Source organism: Zea mays, chromosome 10, assembly GCF_902167145.1.
Source record: "Zea mays cultivar B73 chromosome 10, Zm-B73-REFERENCE-NAM-5.0, whole genome shotgun sequence".
Classification (NCBI taxonomy): Eukaryota; Viridiplantae; Streptophyta; class Magnoliopsida; order Poales; family Poaceae; genus Zea; species Zea mays.
Window position 1 is genome coordinate 131,061,996 of NC_050105.1, and position 20,806 is coordinate 131,082,801.

Sequence of the window (20,806 nt, forward strand, 5' to 3'; positions counted from 1 at the left end):
AGAACTCGTGATAGAAGAAGCTGAGGCCCCGTTTGTTTCCTTTCATTTCGAAGAATTGGAATCTTACTAATGGAATAGGCTATTTTTTAGAATATGACATTCCACCACTTTCCAAAGTTATTATATAAGCCTACCTCAAATTCATGGGGTGAGAGATGGAAATTGTTTTTATAGATTTAAATGCTATTTTTCGGATGTACAACTTATAGCATATTATTCTACTTGCGCCTCTATAACATAAATGTAGTATATAACTATCTCTCTCATATAATTTAGGATAATATACAAATATATTACATATATAAATATATAAAGTTAATTAGTTTTGTCTAAATTATAATTATTAAAATGGAATTCAATTCCAACGAAACAAACGGGCCCTGAATGAAATTCTGGAAGTAAAGCTCTTCCAAACAAGTTAGTATATATAGCCACCCCGCAGGCCCGCATGTTGTCTCGCGGAGAAAGCTTTAATTTTGGCAGCAGTGAACCGACGCCAGAGGCCAGACCATATGTGGTTAGCTGTGGACGGCAACCAAACAAGTTTTGCTCATGATGTCAGCTTCTAGCTAGTAGGTGTCGCGCCTATCGCGCGTCGTCAGTCGTCACCCGTGCGACGACGGTGCTAAAATAATTAAGATTCATACCCCTTCATTCCGCTAAAAATCTACTCCCCACATGCCATCTCGGCCGCCGCACGACGACGACGACACACGGGCGACGGATCCACGGCGGAATGCAGAATGCTCCATCTAGAGATGGCAATGGGGACCCGATCCCCGATTCCCCGCGGGGAATTCCTCTATTAGGGGACGGGGATGGGGAAATTTCTTCCCTCACGGGGATGTAAACGGGGAAAATTTCTCCCCCGACGGGTAAACGGGGATGGGGATTCCCCATCCCCGTTCCCCGCGGGGACCCGTTAAACTTACATGTGACGATGTTTTCATATAATAGTTAATGATAAAAAATAAATAATTATCTTGCCAAGAGATCACTAGTTGTATAAATGCGTTTATTTTAATGTACACATAATGATTTTTACATCTAACAATGTGTATAAGTGAAAATGTTTTACATTAATAACAAATTATAGTATGATCTAATTATAATTTAAGCGGGGACGGGGATCCCCGATGGGGATTTATCCCCGCGGGTAACGGGGATGGGGAAGAAATGTCCCCCGCAAGCGTTCGTGGGGATCCCCGCGGGGAAGTTTTTTCGTCGCGGGGACGGGGATGGGGAGCCAAAACCCGACGGGGAATTCCCCGTTGCCATCTCTAGCTCCATCCATGTCACGAAATAGAGCGAAATGCTCCTCTCTGTTTTTTTTTCGCAATTACGACAGCCGGCAATCGCAATAGCTAGCATGGCAGCGACACACATCCATTTCGTGTGCGCTTTACGGCAGTGGTAGGATAAGCTTCGGTCATGAGTAGGTCGGCCAAATGCGCTCTGCCCTGTTGTGCCTCCCGTTCCAAGTGGAGTCGCCGCACGATGAGGAATTCTTCTGGCTACTACCAGATGGATATATGCAGACAAATACTGGCGCCACGCACTCGCTTCGTCTCCACTGGTTCCCAGGAGGTGTATCGAGAGAATGATTTTTTTTTTGTTACCTGAACTGAAGAAATCTGACATACATATACTGAAAAACAGATGGTTGGGTCTCTCTTTTTTCTGGCGGAAATAAATGAGTAGTAGATCGTAAAGGCAGATCAGGCAGGCTTGCAAGCGATCGTGAGCGGCTATTAAACAAGGCGTCCAAAACGTGCCGTTAGCACGTGTAGCTTGAAAACTCAGGGCTACCTGCAGACTAGCAGAGAGGGTCTCGCATCGTACACCGATCAGAACCCATTTGCCATGATTTCGACAGAACATCTCGCACTCGCTACCAAAAGCAATCAAGTTCAGTACAGTCACAGCAACACACGCTCTTTTTAGGTGCGTTGCCGACACAATTTCTCTAATCAAATGTTTCAGTGTATTCAGTCTGCAGAAATAATCCTGAATATTTCTTTCGGGTGTTTAAAAGTGTGCAGCAAATTTGCAATGCTCTAGTCCAGTGGAAGTTACAGAACGGGTGCGCAGAGGAACCAATAGGGCCGGAGTCCCCTGGCACGGTCAGATGATCGGGGGCGGCGGCGTCTCCCAGACGTCGAACACGTTCTCCTCGTTGTGCAGGGCGAAGAGCCGGTCGCCGCCGATGGAGAAGTCGCAGATGGCGCCGCCGTGGCTCCGGCGGAGCGTCGACGTCAGCACGTACTCGGGCCCGCTGAACACGGAGATGCTGTCGTTCATGGACGAGAAGAGCTGACCGCCGTGCGTGGCGAGCTTCGGGTAGCAGCTCTCCTCGCCGGGCACCTTCCGGTTCATCAGCTTGCTCCGGGAGCTCCACCGTACGCCGCCGGCGCCGCTCCGGAGGTCGAGGAAGCCGAGGTCGTCGTACTGGTTGATGACGCAGACGGAGCGCTCGTCCTCCATGGCGATGGCGTGGAGCACGCGCTTGTCGTCCAGCGACGCGGCCGCGCCGGCGTCGGACCAGGACCACACCACGTCCTTGGCCCGGAAGTCCAGCAGGCCGATGAAACAGTTGTCCGCCTTGGGGAACAGCGTGGCCACCATGAGCGCGCCGGCGGCGTCCAGCCACTGCAGCCTGTCGGCGTCGCCCAGGGCGCAGCCGGGGGGCTCGTAGAAGAAGTCGGCCTGCTCGCCGGTGGCGCGGTCCCAGACGCCGACGCCGTACTCGTTGAGCCGGCCCTTGCAGCTGGCGAACACGCTCGCGTCCTGGTCGAAGGCCAGCGCGCCGGCGGTGAAGGACTTGGCCTGCCGGTCGTGCGCGACGCGGAAGCGGTGGCGGAGCTCGCCGGAGGCCGCGGAGAAGGCGGCCATGCCGCCGTCGCGCTTGCCGAGCCGCTCCCGGGCCGCGACCAGCAGCGTGGCGGCGTCGAGGTATGCCGCGTCGTTGACCTGCGAGTGGTCGAGCGACACCGGCCGGCGCTCGTCGAGCATCCAGTTGTACACGCGCACGGCGCCGCCGTGCGCCACGCAGCACCCGCCGTCGGGGGCGGCGCGGATGGCCGTGCCGTCCCCGGGGGCGCGCCCCGGCACGGACGCGGCGAGGCGGAGGCGGTCGCCGTCGAACGCGCCCCACCGCGCGGCGCGCACGTGGTCGAGGAGGCCGTAGTAGAGCGCCTCCCGGTAGAGCAGCTTCTCCGGGAGGTGCGGGGGCACGTGGAGGCTGCCCGTGCGGAGCAGGTCCAGCAGCACCGCGAAGCAGGCCGGGTTGCGGTCGATGAAGTACTCGGCCACCCCGCCGCCGCCGCCGCCCGAGGAGGAGACGTTCCAGGACGAGTCGAGCAGCGCGCCGAGCATGGAGTCCCGACCGGCGTTGGCCAGCGTCGTGGTGGTCGTCTCGAACACCTGCCCGCCCACGTTGAACCGCACGCGGCCGCCGGCCGCCATCGTCGGCGCGCTCGCCAAGGAACCGATCTTTACAGCATCTCCGCTTTGAGCAGCATCCAGAGCCCAGTGTCGTGTAGATAGATCCGGGCGGCGATTGCCGGAGGGGGTCGAATTGTCGAGCTGCCTCCGCTGCGCTGTATCGGGCGGTTGGGGAGACGGTGGATTGCGCCAATTACTAGTGCACGCGTTTGTACGAGGTCGCGGCGTGTATACTACGATACGAGCGAGTATCAACAGGTTGGTTGGATTGGATGGCTGCCTCTGCTGGATTTATGGCGTAACGGCAGGGCGGAGGCGTAGACGAGGGAGAGGAGAGCTAGCGAGCGAGGCAGGTAGCAGGCGATGTGGCGGTGTCGCTTTGACGTGAAGACGGCGCTTGATTGGAAGGAGAAGGAGAAGGACAAGGCAAAAAAAAATCCCCAGTCGCCAGCGCAACGGCGGGGTCGGGTTTCTAGCAGTGTCGCCCGTCCCAACCCCCGTTTTGGGGGGACCGTGCTACGCTGCGTGCAGTCAACGATTCTGAACAAGGAAGGTGTGGAGGTCGTCATATGAGCCGCCCACTCATCTATCACACCGCCGGGCGCCGGCCTTTTAGTGTTAGCTGCAACCGTGCAACCGCCCGAACATGGCTACTGACTGGTAGGCGCGCAAACTCGCACACACAGGACAGGACTGACTTCACTTCACGTCGTCGTACACTCGCAGAGCATCGTGCGTGCCGCCGGGTGCCCGACCCCTTGCGCTCGCGGTCGGTCTCCGTGCTCCGATGTCCGGCTGCAAGTCAAGCCTGTCCTCTCCAATCATCGGCGCAGGCGCATCTTCAGGGTTCCTCAATCCTGCTCGTTCGCGGTCGCAGGCGGGGCACGGCAGTCCTTGTGCTTGTCGGTCGGGGACTCCAGGAAACGGCGCTGGCGGTCTGTTGTGGTTGTTGGGTTGGGGGCTCGCATCTCGGAGCTCAGCATTGTCAAGCGGACACGCACGTACATACTTCGATCCTTGCATGACAATGGGTTAAATATCGAGTTACTACTAGTTTAGTCCTAAATCACCGAAAGAGTCGAACTTTACAAAACTAACTAAATATATGTATAAATATGTATAATATAAAATAAATATCATTAAATCAATACCAAATATATTTTTTTGTAATAAACATGCTATGAGATATATCTTCATAACACTTTCTATAATAAATATAGACATACTTCAAAAGTGATATATTCATAACATTTTATAAACTTATTAAAAAATAACTTCTTAAAATGTGATACTAGGACGGAAGAATAAGATTCAGTAAAAACTGGAAGCCTTACTAAGTCCAGATAGTCAGAGTCCGAGAGCACCAGAATAAACGATAGATTAGGACCTCTTTGCCATGGCTTTTTGGTCAGATCCGCCTCTACCAAACAGTCACGAAAAAACGACTTTTCGTGGAGAGCCCACTAAAAGTTACGGACAATGAAATTATGTTAGATATTATTCCCTCCCTTCTAAATTATAAATTGTTCTATTTTTTAGAGAGTCAAACTATCTTATATATTAATTAAATTTATATAATAAAATAATAACATTTATGATACTCAATAAATACTATTAGATTTATTGTTAGCTATATTTTTACAGTTATATCTATTTGGTGCCATAAATCTTTATAATTCTCTTTATAATTTTGATCAACCTTAAGATGCATTAACTTCTTTACAAAAATAAATAACATATAATATAAAACAGAAGAAGTACAAAGAAACAGAGGAAGTACAAACTCAGACTACTTTTCTTCTGAAACATTCGCTTCATAACAGGAGCATACTTTTGTTTGCCAGAAGATAAGTCGAAATGCATTACGATTTGGCACAAAAGCTTTAAGCAGAGCAAAAGCATCAAATCCATTTTTGCCAGAGGCACAACCGTTGGCAACGAGATTCTAAAAAGAAAAGTAAGACCAAACATTATAGCTCCTATTGAGAGTTTAAAGGCCTGTTTGGACGCTGGCGTCTAGCGCCACACCCCGCCTAAGGTACGGCGGCTGATTCGGCCGCCATAACTGCGACGCGCGAAGTGTGGTGCGGCGTGGTGCCAGCGGCGGTGATCCAAACACGCCAAGACTGCTACAACTACGAGCCGACTCATGATGCCCAAATTGCCAAAGCGCTAAGCTGGTAAAACGGTCCAGGCAATATAAAGCATACATGGCATGTCCCATGCCAGCAACTTGAGACTTTAGACTGCAAGGGCGGAACGCCCCTAAGATGATGAGCTGCATAGCTTCTGAGCAACTAGTTGCGGCTCTTTCTTCTGCGCTTCTTTCTGGTAGTAGTTTTAGCAGAACCCTTCTCCTCTGATGACTCACCTTCATTCTCCTCTAGCTTCCTTTTGGTTGAAAGACCATTGGTCTTGGATCCATCGTTACCTTCGCTGGATTTCACTTCATCTTTTGAATTCTTGTCTTCACTACCAGCATCATCTTTTGAGTTGTCGGTGCTATCAGGTTCATCCTTGCTGCTTGCCTTGACAACAGCATTCTGAGCTTTTCCAGTAGTAGATCGAGAGTGCCTTGCACCTTCCTTCTTGGAGTTATTGCCAGTCTTAGGTGTCACTTGAGTATCCTTCTCAACACTTTTTCCCTTCAGTCTGGCTGGAGTCACAGAGCTATCAGCATTTGGCATATTATTGCTGTCGTGCATGCCTTTTGGACGCCCTCTCTTCTTGGGAGGATTCTTAACATCACTGCCATTGTGCATAATAGTAGTTTCACATAAGCTACTGTGTGTACAATGTATCAAGATAGCACATCCATAATAGTAAAAAACTTACCTTTGAGGTGTTCCTGTTTTCCCTCCTTTCATTTGTGGACCCGAGCTCCCCTTAGCTTTTCTGCCACGTGGCCTGATTTACAAGAAACAACTCATAATTTAACAAATGAAACCTTTGCCATCAAGTTATGACCTAAACAATGAACAGGAGTGAAGTATCAAGTAACATTGACATAGAACTGGGAGAGGGGAGGGGGGATGAACAGAAGAATCGAAGTTCATGAATCAGGATAGGAAGTAACTCCACAGATGTAAAGAAGAAGACACGCTAGGAATAAATCAACTTCAGAATTTCCAATTGGTGGTTACCACCAAATAGCAAAATTATAGCTAGACAATCAAACAGATCAAAGGCATGCTAGACAGGTTAAGTTGGAGATAAGGACAGAGACAAAAGCACGTAGAAGAATTCACATAAAAGCTCAAATGACGAAAAACATTGGTTGTTTGAAAAATCAAGCGTGTGCATGACACCGCTGCTTTGTTTTTTTTTTGGAGTTTTGAAACTAGTAACCTATTAAGTGTAAAAGGCTGCTTCTAGCAACTTAGGCAGAAGCCAGTTCTTAATACGAGAGAGGGGAAACTGCAGTTGTGCACACAATCACATTATATTGTTTAATGTTCTGGAATAATTATAATTCACTCAAAACACAGAGCATACAGAAGGCGCAAAGTAGAGTTTTTTTCTTACATATTAGATACCGCATCAGGATCAGTGTCTTGTTCCTGCAGGATGCCAAATGAATCAGAAAAAGGAACAGAGGAGGATAGGTATAACTGCTGCATCAAATTCAAACATAATGGAAATACCTCAGAAATGAACTCCCATCTTTCCTTCTTAAGCATTAGTACCTCAACATCACCATCATCATACGAAACCTGAGTGCCAACAGGAAAAAGTCCAAACATCATAATAAGTTTTGTTTAAGAGAAAAATAAGAATTCCATCACCTAATAGTGTTTCTCATTCAGACAGGCTAAACACTTAAGAAACAAATGAAGTGTGAATGGGCACCTTGTGCTTCTTTGAAGAGGCATCGAATGATTCAACAACACCCGCATAGAACCTGCAAATCAAGAAATAATTTCAAAACCTACCAAACTGCATGCTAACACATGGAGCAAATACCATTTTTCAGCTGTCAACACTGTTATAAAAAAGAAGAATTAAGGAAAGAAAAAGGAAAAGTATAGGCGTACAGTTCCAACCAGATGAACAATTCACCAAGCAGGTATTATTTATATATGAAAAAAAGGAACAAATAGCAACCACAATGCTGACTCGGAAGCCTTCAGAAATAGCAACCATAGTGCATCCAGAAAGTGGCCAGCAATAAAAATGCTTCACTACAGAAATATCCATGACATCACCACAGACAAAAAAAAACATGTTGGTGCAAAAATAAAACTCCATCCCATATCTTAAGGTCATGAACTCACGAGGGTTTGTCCTAAGTCAATGTTTTGAAACATTAACCAACAATATCTATAAAATAATTATTTTAAATTACAGAAATTATATATTGTGGTAGATGTTTTAATAATAAATCTAATAGTTTCATTTTTATTTAGTCAATATTTATGAATATTTTATTATTAACGGTCAAAGTTGAAAACATTTGACTTAGGACATACCTTCGTGAGTATATATTAACTACTGTAAGAACACCATTACTGATAAGAAACACATATGTTGATCATCGGACTTACATTTTGTCATCTGGCCACCAAACTTTGATTCTTGAGCCAATAAGGTTTTCATCAAGTATTTTATTTTTCTTTGATAGAGGGGTCTGCCAACACAACAGAAAAGGTTCTGACAAACTGAAACAGAAATAAGGTCGCAGACAACTGTGTCAAGCATGCTACCTCTTGAGCTTCCTGCAAACTTTTTCTTTTTGATGATGCCCCATTATCCTCTTGTTGGCCTTTTGATTTATCGATTTTTGTTGGGGACATCATTTCCTGAATTATGATAATTGATCAAGTCACTGTGAAAGACTACATTAGGAGAAAAAAAAGAGTGTAAACAGAAAAGGTCAAAAACATGATGAACGCCAACCAAGGGTGATATAAGTTAGTTGCTTGAAAGGACCAGTTGAGTTACTGGCTGACTGTTAGTAATGATTTACCTACCAATTATCTTATTAAAGAAAATAAAAACATGTAAACATGAAAAATAAATAGGCACTATCACTATAGAAACCCAATCTTCAGCAAATAAGATATAAGCATGGCTTAAATACAGAGAAACAACTTCAATGCATGTACTGTAGTTCAATGCATGTACTAAGTTCACAACTTCAATGCATGTACTAAGTTCAATGCATGTACTAAGTTCACAACTTCAATGCATGTACTGTAGTCAACTTAGAACAAGAAAGCTACCTTCAAACTAATATCCTCATTGGTGTCTTTATCAGAGACAGCATCTTCTTTCTGCAATTTCATACTGGTTTTATGTTGCTTCTTCTCAGATTCTCCTTCAGCAGCCTTGGTTGATGAAGACTTCGCAGCATCTTTATTCAGGTGCCGTGTAGCTCTCCCTCCAGAATCAGTGATAGGATCAAGTTTTGCAGATTTTAGGTCTGATGCATGTTTCTTTCCAGCAGGCTTTTTCTCCTGAGACTTTGCTGCTGGAGGTCGGCCTCTCTTTGGCTTAACCACAGCAGGCTTAGTATCACTTGGTTTTGATGATTCCTCAGTAGTTATATTGCCGGTCTCTGTTATCTGCTTTTTATCAACATCATTTGTCCCTGGGGATAACTCCTCAGATGCTACTATACTCTCATTGTCTTTAACAACCTTTGATTGTTCAGCCATCTCAGATCCAATGGAAGAACAAAGCTTGTGATCTTTCTTTGAATTGACATCAGATAGCTTTTCAGTTTCAACAGTCACTGGTTCTCGTACTTCTTGGTCACAAGATATCAATTGCTCAGAACTTTTGGTCTGCTTGTCAAGAGAAGTCAGTTCTGGCTTCTGTTTAGAAGAATCTGGTGTCTGCTCATCACCAGAAGTCAGTTCTTGCTTCTGTTTAGAAGAATCTGGTGTCTGCTCGTCACCAGAAGTCAGTTCTTGCTTCTGTTTTGAAGAATCTGGTCCATCTGGAGATTTGACATTGTCAACTGGAGCAGCACCATTGCTAATGGCGGTTGTCGGAGTACTGTTTGGACTACTACCTTCTTGGCCTAGGCAATTGACATTTTGGTCTACCTTTGAAGTTTCCTGAAAAATAAGAAAATATAAACTTATGGTATCTACCTCACTCTATAGAACATTAGATACTGAACATCTTAGATGTATACCTGTGGTGACTCGTCAGAAACAGGCTTTTCAGAAAGTTTCCCTTTGGCTGCCTGCATAATAATAATTTAGAGAAACTTAGCACACAACTGAAACATATGCATAACAAAGGGGGGGCAGGGTACGGCAGCTCTTAGTACTATCACATTGAGGATATTATATGCATTAAAAAAATGGTGGATCATGCTACTGATAGTACCAGAACCGAACATGACTATACGTATACACTATCCAAAGGAGTTAGTACATAACAAAAAACTTTCTTTGAAATTTCACATTTTATATTATGGTTAATATAGCTCCCTTTCCAGAAAGCAGGGTTTAAAAATTCTGACCACATCCCTTTTAAAGAATGACCTGAATTTTTAAGTTAAGATACTTTCAATACCACATATAACTGAATACATGCCTGTAATAGCAGTACAGATCACATGTTCCTCTCCTACCATTATCTCAATAACAGAAGAAATAGCACCCCTTTCTGTCAACTCTTACAAAAGCAGCCTTTCTCAGTTGATTATGTATCTAAAAATAGATCAATCATGCCACGAAAATGAATTAATACTTAGAACAATATTTTTATCGTGTATTAATCAGTCCATAAACTCAGTTTGTAATATACTGGTGATTGAACTAACCATGTCTTCTCCTGATGCATCAACATTGTTTTCTCCAGCATCTTGGAACAACGTCGTAACAACGTTGCTGTATTCATCCAAAGGAGTTCCCTTAAGTAACTCATGAAGCACTGGTTTGAGCTTGTCCCTACATAGGCCTAGTACCCTCTCTGCAAGTCCAAAAGATGCTGGGAGAGTTTCCTGTAAAGTAAGGGCAGAAATTTTAGTGCATGATGACAATAACTAGCTCTCAATGCAAACAGCAGAGGGATGCAATTACTTGTGCTTCTCTTGTAAGGTTCTGAAGCAGGCACGATGCCAGTTCAGCATGGACATCATCGCTCTCCTGAATTACAAACATCATTATAATTTCCATACAGTGGGTGACTTGTTCTGAATGCCTGGTGCTGAAATATAGAAAAAGGGAACGGATAAGATAAGAAAAAAAGGATCCACACTAGATAAATAAGGATGGCATTCTTGCATGACAGGAACATATATAGGAATACATGCATTCTATGACTACCATTCACAGCAATGAAATCCTTCTTTAGGATTTAAAGATGCCACAAATTCATTATTGCCTCAGTCCGTTTGTCAGATCTTAAAAAAATGGTACCAAGTGTATGCAAAATTATGATTAAAAATAAATGTGAGGGGGAGTTTCTTACGAGGCAGTTTTGAAGAAATGACGGAACATGTCCAGTATCATATGGTCCAAGTCAAGATCCAACATCAGAACACAACAACGAACCCTTGCAACAGAATCAAGGATTGAAACCCTCCTTGCAAAGGAGGGGTTGTTCATGTCATCCAACTCAGCAAAAGTCTCCACAATTCTCTTAAACACATCCTGCAACAAGGCAAATAGCAATGGTCAGTACATATAGAGTTATAGACAACATCGTTCCATCCCAAGAAGGGCAACAAATGTCACCTTCATAACATCATCGTCATAGGGGGCCTCTGGCGCAGTAATCCTGGTAACTTCAGTTAAGCAAGAGGTGAGAGCAACCTTCACGTTGGGATCAGGGTGCTCCAGTAGCTCATTTGTAATCAAAACAGCCATGGTGGGGCGAAGAGCATTGTACATGCCCTCGGGCGGAGATTGATCCACCCTGGACAGCCAGGTTTCGGCTTCCTGCACAAATGAACAAGCAATTCCAACTCTAATATGAAAAGGGAAAACCTATAGTCCTGAGCTAAATGCAACTAGGCCATACATCACACATCATAAACAATCTCCATAAAAAAAACTAAACCATTGCAATCCACGCAATATATCCACACAAACTACTCAGGATCAAATGACCTCATCAATCAACAAAGCAGCCTTTTTTCTTCAATCCTAATCTAGATGAGTGACCAACTACGGCATACTTCGCATTATAATGAATATCCAAATAAAACCTAAATAATTACAAGGCCAGCTCTATCTCCGTTCGACTGTTCCCGCCTACTCAAACCCGCACAGATTAATCAATCAACAGAGAACCATTTTCTCCAATCCCAAGCAGGATGAGCCGCCGGCTAATGCAGGTTTTGTAATAAGAAAAAAATCTCCAAAACGATAAATAATTGCAAAAGCTACATCTCGACACGCCTGATTGACAAACACAACGGGAACAGAGCACGAAAGCTACGCAAAACGATAAAGAATTGCAAGTTACATCTCGACACGCTTGACTGACGAACACAACGGAAACAGAGCACGACAGGTAGGGCGAAAGCAGAGGGTTCACTAGGGCCGCGCTCACCTCGAGTAAACGGAGCAGCTCGTCGTGGTCCTCCGGGATAGCGCCAAAGCGCTGGCCTATGTCGCGCATCCGCAACTCGGTCTCAGCCTGCACTTCCTCCGGCGTCATCGCAGGAGCTGCAGGCGGTGCGTCCTCCGCCATCGTCGGGGCGCGCGGGCAAACCTAACGGGGAGAAGGGTTTAGGGTTTCGGCGAGGAGGCTGGTGGCGACGGGAAGACTAGCAGGGGTAGGGTTTTATAGCCGATGACACGCCTGTGGTGGCGGCAGCGGCGGCGAGGAGGTGGCGTTCGCACTCGACCTCTCCCTCCTTCCAATTTTACGCGATTCGCCGCCGTTCGAATCGTGCAACGGGAACATCCCGGGTTGGCTGAGGTTGAGCAGGGGCTGAGCTGTTGAGGCCCCTTCAACCAGTTTACCAAAAATACCGGCTACAGCAACTGCGATGAGACAGATCACGCTGGCTGGTTCAAGCTTCGAATTCAACAAGGAAAAACTTGGCGGCAGATAGGGTTGATACCCGGTTTAGATCCCTTTAGAACACAGGAACAACAAAGGAAAAGAGATATAAAAAAACACAGGATTAGAGCTGGCTATAAATTGCGGATCTAGGAAATTTTTTTACGTAGCCTTTGAACGCTTTGTAGGAATTTGAATAAGGAGGTAAGAGTGATAAGAAAGTTTTCAAGAGGTTGGATCTTTTGTTATTTTCCTCCAAAACTTGTATAGAGAAAAACAATCTTTAGAAATTTCAAAGGAATTGATAGGGTTGAATCATGTGTTCCAAACGCTCATGTAGAAAATTTTTCTGTACGAAATGAATCATTAAAAAATCCTTTATATTTCATTTGTTCCAAAGAAGGTCTTAGGGCTCAAAACACTGGATTTTAAAATACTCATGTCGTTGGAATCGTACAGAAATTTATAACATTGGAAAGTCAAAAAATATGTTTGGATCATACACATAAAAAGCATAGAAATGCAAAACACAAAGGAAAGAAAACATGAGATTGAACCTCATACATATTTTCCTCCAAAATTACTATGAAGGAAGTCATTCTATATAAATTTTAAAGGAATTGATAGGATTCGATCCCTTGTTCCAAAGACTCCTATAGAAAACTTTTCATAGGAGTTGAATCCTCTAAAATTCATTTGTTTTTCCTCTAAAATTCATAGGATTTGTTTTTGTTAACTTTTAATACAAATACTCATTTTGAATAATTTGTATTTTTTTTAAATATGAAGTGTTGGGTTTAGGCGCTATTTGATCCTTAGAGCTACCAATTTTGGTCCATGTGGAACATATGAACTATATAAAAAAGTTATAGAAATCAATTCGTAAATTTAAAAAAATATATAATAACAGAAAATTGTGTTCTAAAGCTAACCTATAGCTGCTAAAATTATATGTAATCCCATTTAGATCTTTAATAATTAATAGCCTAGCTAGTGTCTTCCATAACATCCAGATCATATATGCTCATAATTAGATTTATTTACTAATAGTTTAGCTATAGTACCTACCACCCAGATTAACTCTGTCCCATTTTAAACCCCTAACTAGTAGTCTAGATTGTATCTTACCTACCACCTAGATTATGTATTATTAGAATCTATAGGTTAATAGTCTATCTAGTTTCTTACCTATCCCGAGATTAAATGTGACCCCATTTAGATATTTTACTAATAATCTAGCTAATGTCTTGCATATCATCTAGCTCATAACTTGTTGTTATCTGGTTTTCTCCAACTAACACTTAGCTTTTAACCAAGGGATATAGACAAAGCCTTAAAGGATATCCTTAAATGAGAACCTTTTAGCCACAATTGCATATGTTTATACTAACAATAAAATCATATATGTACTCCATTAATGAGTATAAGAAAAATGATTGTGATAAGTATTGTATAAGAATTATGTTTAATATATTTTGTAGTGGTATCTAAAACTTAAATGGCTCTAACTAACCACATATTTGTTTTGAAGTGGATTGATGTATTTTGAAGGTTATTTGGTTTAGGCTCTATTTGATCCTTAAAGCTACCAGTTTCGGCCCATTTGGAACATATGAACTATATAAAAAAATTATAGAATTCATTTCATATTTTTAAAAATACGAGAATAGAAAAAATGTGTGGTCCCATTTAGATCTTTATATATAATCTAGTTAGTGAGTTCCATAATATCTAGATCATACATGGTCACATTTGGATCTATAGAAAATAGTATAGTTATAGTACCTACCATGCAGAGCAACTTTGTCCCATTTAAATCCCTAGCCAATCGTCTATCTAGTGTCTTACCTATCACCTAGACTCTATATTATTAGGATCCATAGCTAAATAATCTATATAGTGACTTACCTATCCGGAGATTACATCCCATTTAGATCTTTAACTAATAATCTAGCTAGTGTCTTGCATATCATCAAGCTCACAACTAGTTGTTACCTGGTTTCTCCAACTAACAATCAACTTTTAGCTAAGGGATATGGACAAAGCCTTAAAGGAGATTCTTAAATCAGAGCCTTTTAGCCACAGTTGCATATTTTTATTAGCAATAAAATACCTTTAGATATGTACTCCATTAATGAGTATAAGGAAAATGATTATGATAGATAGTGTATAGGAATTATGTTTAATCTGTTTTGTAGTGGTATCTAAAACATTAAATGTCTCTAACTAACCACATATTTGTGGTTTGAACTGGATTGATTTATTTTGAAGGTTATTTGGTTTAGCGATAACTAGGAAAGAGTATGTTTGGCCTTAGGGGTGACACCCATCACCATATATTGAGCGGCTAGGCTTGTTCCTTGTAGGCCCATAACTCCTCCATTCATGCTAATTCTGGAGGCAAGGTGAGGGCTAACACATAGAGCATTGAGGGGACTAAGGTAATAGAGGCCATCAGTGCAGGAACTTTGTAAGATCGAGTGTGTGGCATGCTCCATGTGAGTTCTTGAGGTAGGCGACACAATTAGCATGCAAGGACGAACAAGTGTGGTGCACAGTGAGATGTCATTAGGGTTAAGGGTGACAACATACATATTTTACTCACAGGTAAAAACCCTATGGTCTACGAATTTAGATGTGAGTTTGTATCTATGAGCATGGGTGTAGGTTTGATCCTCAATCTAACATTTTTATGTGTATGAAAAAGTTGTACCCATGTTCGTGAACCCTCATACTCGCATTATATATAGGTGAAGTTTATGGTTCACTCTCTCATCCTATTATTTTCCTTCACCCAACTACCACCCATATAAAAATGTGTGTGTAGTTACGTGACGTGAGTGTCTATGGTTTTATGGAACTCGCATGTAGCGGGTCTAAGTGGCATATTATGATTGTCGCAGCTAATAAGTGTGGGCACAAGTTTAATATTTATTTTATGGATATGAGTTTTTAAACCATGTGCCTAGGGATTTTATACCTTGACACCCATGATTGGGATGGATGTGCTTAGAACCGAATTGGGCGACCGGGGGCAATAAGCATGCAGTGGGGTAGCAACTAAATATGGTAATATAGACCCGATCCCCGATTTCTGATAGGGAATTCCCCTTTTGGGGAATAGGGATGGGAGCAATATAATCCCCATGTGAATGAAATAGAGAAAATTTAGTTCTTGAGGTAGGCGACACAATTAGCATGCAAGGACGGACAAGTGTGGTGCATAGTGAGATGTCATTAGGGTTAAGGGTGGCAACATACATATTTTACTCACAGGTAAAAACCATATGGTCTACGAGTTTAGATGTGAGTTTGTATCTATGAGCATGGGTGTAGGTTTGATCCTCAATCTAACATTTTTATGGGTATGAAAAAGTTGTACCCATGTTCGTGAACCCTCATACTCGCATTATATATAGGTGAAGTTTATGGTTCACTCTCTCATCCTATTCTTTTCCTTCACCCAACTACCACCCATATAGAAATGTGTGTGTAGTTATGTGACATGAGTGTGTCTATGGTTTTATGGAACTCGCAGGTAGCGGGTCTAAGTGGCATATTATGACTATCGCAGCTAACAAGTGTGGGAACAAGTTTAATATTTATTTTATGGATATGAGTTTTTAAACCATGTACCTAGGGATTTTATACCTTGACACCCCTGATTGGGATGGATGTGCTTAGAACCGAATTGGGCGAACAGGGGCGATAAGCATGTAGTGGGGTAGCAACTAAAGATGGTAATATAGACCCGATCCCTGATTTCTGATAGAGAATTCCCCTTTTAGGGAATAGGGATGGGAGCAATATAATCCCCATGTGAATGAAATAGAGAAAATTTAGTTCTTGAGGTAGGCGACACAATTAGCATGCAAGGACGGACAAGTGTGGTGCACAGTGAGATGTCATTAGGGTTAAGGGTGACAACATACATATTTTACTCATAGGTAAAAACCCTATAGTCTATGAGTTTAGATGTGAGTTTGTATCTATGAGCATGGGTGTAGGTTTTATCCTCAATCTAACATTTTTATGGGTATGAAAAAGTTGTACCCATGTTCGTGGACCCTCATACTCGCATTATATATAGGTGAAGTTTATGGTTCACTCTCTCATCCTATTCTTTTCCTTCACCCAACTACCACCCATATAGAAATGTGTGTGTAGTTATGTGACGTGAGTGTGTCTGTGGTTTTATGGAACTCGCATGTAGCGGGTCTAAGTGGCATATTATGACTGTCACAACTAACAAGTGTGGGCACAAGTTTAATATTTATTTTATGGGTATGAGTTTTTAAACCATGTACCTAGGGATTTTATACCTTGACACCCCTGATTGGGATGGATGTGCTTAGAACCGAATAGGGCGAGCTTGGGCGATAAGCATGCAGTGGGGTAGCAACTAAAGATGGTAATATAGACTCGATCCCCGATTTCTGATAGGGAATTCCCCTTTTAGGGTTGATTTGGTGACAAGGGGATCACAGGAGGATTGGAGGGGATTGAGGGGGAAATAAACTAATTTCCCCCTCAATCCCCTCCAATCCTCCCGGGATCCCGGGTCACCAAATCAGCCCTTAGGGAATAGGGATGGGAGTAATATAATCCCCATGTGAATGAAATAGATAAAATTTAGTTCTCGCCAGGTTCGTGAGGATGGGGATGGGGAACCATCCCCTATCTCCGTTCTCTGCATACTTATCCTATGAACTCCCCTTGCTTTAAATTAGTATTGGCATGTTGAAATTCTACCAAAATCTCAACACATAGCCTGATATAGATAGCAAACTAAACTCTAAAGTAGATGTCTCTTGTGATTTTAAATCTTACTTAATTAAATTTATATTAAATTGATATAATCAACTTATATTTGCCTCTAAATATTACATTTTGTAACGAGGATGGGTTCCCCATGGGGAAAACTCTCCATGCAAGGAGGAAGATGGGAGAAAAAACTTGAAAGTGCATATAGTCCTTTGAGGGTTTTGATGGATTGATTGACAATAGTATTAAAGGACTAACCAGTTTACTAAGTGTTGAACATGAAAGCTATGTATAAATGGTATACTTAAGCATGGTAATCAAAGGGTCAACACAAGGCAATATGGGGATAATCCATAGAAGATGAAATGGTTTTGAGAATGTGGAATATCACAAGCAATGAGAGAAAACAAACAAGATTGGTAGAACCAATATGAGACTTAAAATGATGATGAATTAGAGAAGTCTCATGCAAAGAAGGTTTGCTATGAAGTATGATGTGAAGAAGATGATGGACATTAATCATGTTGATTACTCAATGTGATGTGACTTGAAGATAGGCTTGGTAAACTAAGATAAAGAAAGGAAAGAGCATCGAGGTACTAAGCAAATGAGACGATCAAGAGGATCGAGGTACCAAGGCTAAGGTGAAGAAGAGAGTACTTACAAAGATCAAAGGTCTGATCAAGATGTTGAAGAGTCATGTTGTGTTGGAAGACCACAACATTAGTTGGTGTGATTCGAAGCCATCAATTTAACCATAGTTATTAAGGCATCGCTAAAGCGATGCCTAAGCGGTAAGGCGACCATGAGCAAGCATGACATCCTATCGCCTTGCGGCAATGCTAAATCAAGGGGAAGATGCGACGACGACGTGGGTGTCGTGGCAGCGTCGTGGGTCCAATGGCAACGTTGATTGCGACGATGGCAGTAGCACATGGCAACTGTGGTGGGGAAGAATTGCGGGGAGGGAGAGAAACGACGAAGAAGTAGTTGTGCATGAGAACAGGCGACTGATGGGAGTCGGATGGTGTGAGGATAACCTAAAGTGTGGTGTTGGGTTGGGTTGGGCTACTTGGTAATGGGCTTCTTTCTTTTTCTTTTTTCCTTTTCCTTTTCTTTTTCCTATTTTTCTTTTCTACTAGGCTAGAATGGGCCTACAAGGAGGCCTTACATTTGTGCTACTTGCTTATTAGCTTCTAATTAGTGACCTTTAACTAATATTTGGTCTAATTTTTATATTTATCAATATAATTAAGGCATCACCTTGCCTTATGTTTTACCACTTAAAAGTTAAAAAGGGGGTCGATCACCTTATGTCGCCTTACCGCTTTAATAACTATGGGTTTAACTCATATGTATTGTGATGGTTCAATTCATAAGGCGCAAGGTGATGCTGGATCAAGAGAAGTATGGTCACAAGTTCAAGCTAAAGGTATCAAAGATAGAACCTGGAGGATCTCACAATTGTGTAGACTTTGAGAAATGACTTAAAAGTAAAGAAATCAATAAGGAATTGGTATTTCAGGCATTCCTGTGTTTGGAAAAGTTCTTGATGACCATAGATATATATATTGGAACTCTTATAAGTAAGTAGAATGATCCAATATGAAAAAAGGTTCCATGGTCTTGTGGCGAACTAGGGGAGTGGACTGTCCGGACACAAGTGCTGAGCCATCTGGCGTTCACTCATATGTCTACCCAATGGTGATTACCTCCATAATGATTTTTAGCGCCCACATCACACCGTCCGATAAAAAATGTGCAATGACTAGTCTGGGTGAGGGCTATATATACCACCCCACACCCCCATAAGTAATTATTAATTGACACATTCATTGAAGATACAAGCAAGCAAATGTTCAATAGTTCACATACATATCGTAGCAAGTGGAAAGCCCTCTCTAGTGTATCTCTTTGTGAGATAGAGTCATTAGTGTGTAATCAAGTGATAGAGAATGGTGATAAGCTAGAGTGCTTGTGATAGATCTTGAGAGCTAGAAAAGAGCTAAGAGAACTAGAGAAAAGTGCTTAGAAGAGCTAAGTGATCTTGTGCAAAGTGTGCGAGGCCATCGGCTTTAAGCATCGCTGGAGAGCTCCCAAGTTGTGAAGAGCCTCGAGGTTGTTGTAAAGCACCAAAGTTGATAGTGGAAGTCTCGGTTTTTCACAAATGGTGATAAACTTGTGCAAAGGGAAAAGGAGTTAAAATAAACTCCAATCCATCGGGCTAACTCCAACATGTGCAGTTGAGGTTTGACCGAACCACGGGAAAAACCACGCATATTGTCCATTGTTTTATTCGCTTACTGACACTTCTTATATTTGCATTTGGTATTAGTGTTTTGTGAAGTGCAGGCAATCATTGGGCTAAGACATTATTTCACTACTACCGATCAAGTGAAGTAAGTTAGGTTCATTTGGGTTGAAAAGTTTTAATTGCCTATTCACCCCTCTAGTCGGCATCCAAGATCCTTAAGTACCCCAAAGGTACTTTCAAATCTCCCCCATGAGCGTTCATGGGGATGGGGGCGAAGAATTTTCTCTTCATGGGGACAAGGATGGAGAACCATTGCTAACAAAAAATTTCTCATCGACATCCCTAGTAGCAACACACATAGGCTTTAGGATAAAGAAAAAATATGGATAAAAGGTTGTCAAGTGGGCCCCATGTTTCATGGTGATCGACAATTTAGAAATTTTATTCGACCCATTACTTTCTATGGTCCAACTAAACAAAAAAGAACGAAATATCCTTTTCAACCAGAATGGGACTACCCTTTCATAGGGTATCCATTTTCTTATGAAGAAACCAACATAATGAAAAGATAATAACAAAAGGACGTGAATTACTTGTGGTATATGAATATTTACCTCAGAGGCATATAGGTGCTATTTAATTATGGCCCACATACAACCCATGTGGAACGATGATGGTGTTGTGGTGTTGAAAACCAACACCAGACTCGGTGGCGAGTTCTTACTCTCTTTTCCATGACCATCTCATTTTTTTCATTAACCAAACGTGAGTCTTCATTTTGTGGTGTCACTATTAATTATCGTGTGCTAAACTGTGGTGTAGAAACAAACAACCCCATATATCTCATCATACCTGATTGGTAGGTTACAAAGTTGAGCATCATAGCCACCAAAAACACAAGGTCTATATAATCCCTAAGTTGTAAACCTCTTGTGGCACCATCGAAGCATTCCTTCATACTGCAAAGACCAAAGATCAATATTTAGCTCTTCTTAGCATGTCACATGTAATTCTATATTAGCACACATATTTAACCATTTAGGGAAGAAAATAAACCTAGAATGAAAGAAAGTGCTCATGTATGGCAGAATAAAGAAGATGATGAAGACGAGGGATGGCGGCGGACCAGCGGTGTTAGGGAAGATATCATGTATGCCTATTATAGGTGGCTAGTGTGCGATATATAGAGTAGGGTTTCAAAATAATGAGTAGGCTTTTAGGGTTTGGTCATAGCTTTGGATCAACTGATTCGGCCCATGTGTTATTTCAATAATAGGCCCAAGTTTCATCCACTTACAATAATCATTCCATCAACTCACAAACTTTTTAGCGTGCATATTTCACTGCCCATCCAATTTGAACCTAACCACTTTC

General features: G+C 42.4%; 2 protein-coding genes across 3 annotated transcripts; both read right to left on the minus strand.

Moving 5' to 3' along the window:
- Positions 1-1,763: 1,763 nt before the first annotated feature.
- Positions 1,764-4,444, minus strand: LOC103641816 (BTB/POZ domain-containing protein At2g24240). Its single transcript, XM_008665143.4, has one exon. The coding sequence runs from the start codon at positions 3,463-3,465 to the stop codon at positions 2,125-2,127; it is 1,341 nt and encodes a 446-aa protein (XP_008663365.1). The 5' UTR covers positions 3,466-4,444; the 3' UTR covers positions 1,764-2,124.
- A 718-nt stretch (positions 4,445-5,162) lies between these two features.
- Positions 5,163-20,703, minus strand: LOC103641817 (enolase-phosphatase E1). Of its 2 annotated transcripts, XM_035963502.1 has the most exons (16): positions 20,489-20,703; positions 20,285-20,391; positions 11,959-12,488; positions 11,139-11,342; positions 10,873-11,054; positions 10,482-10,608; positions 10,223-10,402; positions 9,587-9,637; positions 8,667-9,506; positions 8,148-8,243; positions 7,989-8,071; positions 7,294-7,345; positions 7,089-7,157; positions 6,970-7,004; positions 6,280-6,351; positions 5,163-6,192 (listed from the first exon to the last, which is right to left on the minus strand). In XM_035963502.1, exons 3-16 carry the CDS (start codon positions 12,097-12,099, stop codon positions 5,742-5,744), a joined length of 2,583 nt encoding a protein of 860 aa, XP_035819395.1. In that variant the 5' UTR covers positions 12,100-12,488; positions 20,285-20,391; positions 20,489-20,703; the 3' UTR covers positions 5,163-5,741. The 2 variants fall into 2 exon arrangements, with proteins under 2 accessions (XP_035819395.1, XP_020401239.1); XM_020545650.3 differs by lacking the exons at positions 20,285-20,391; positions 20,489-20,703 and having other exon boundaries at positions 11,959-12,591.
- Positions 20,704-20,806: the final 103 nt, after the last annotated feature.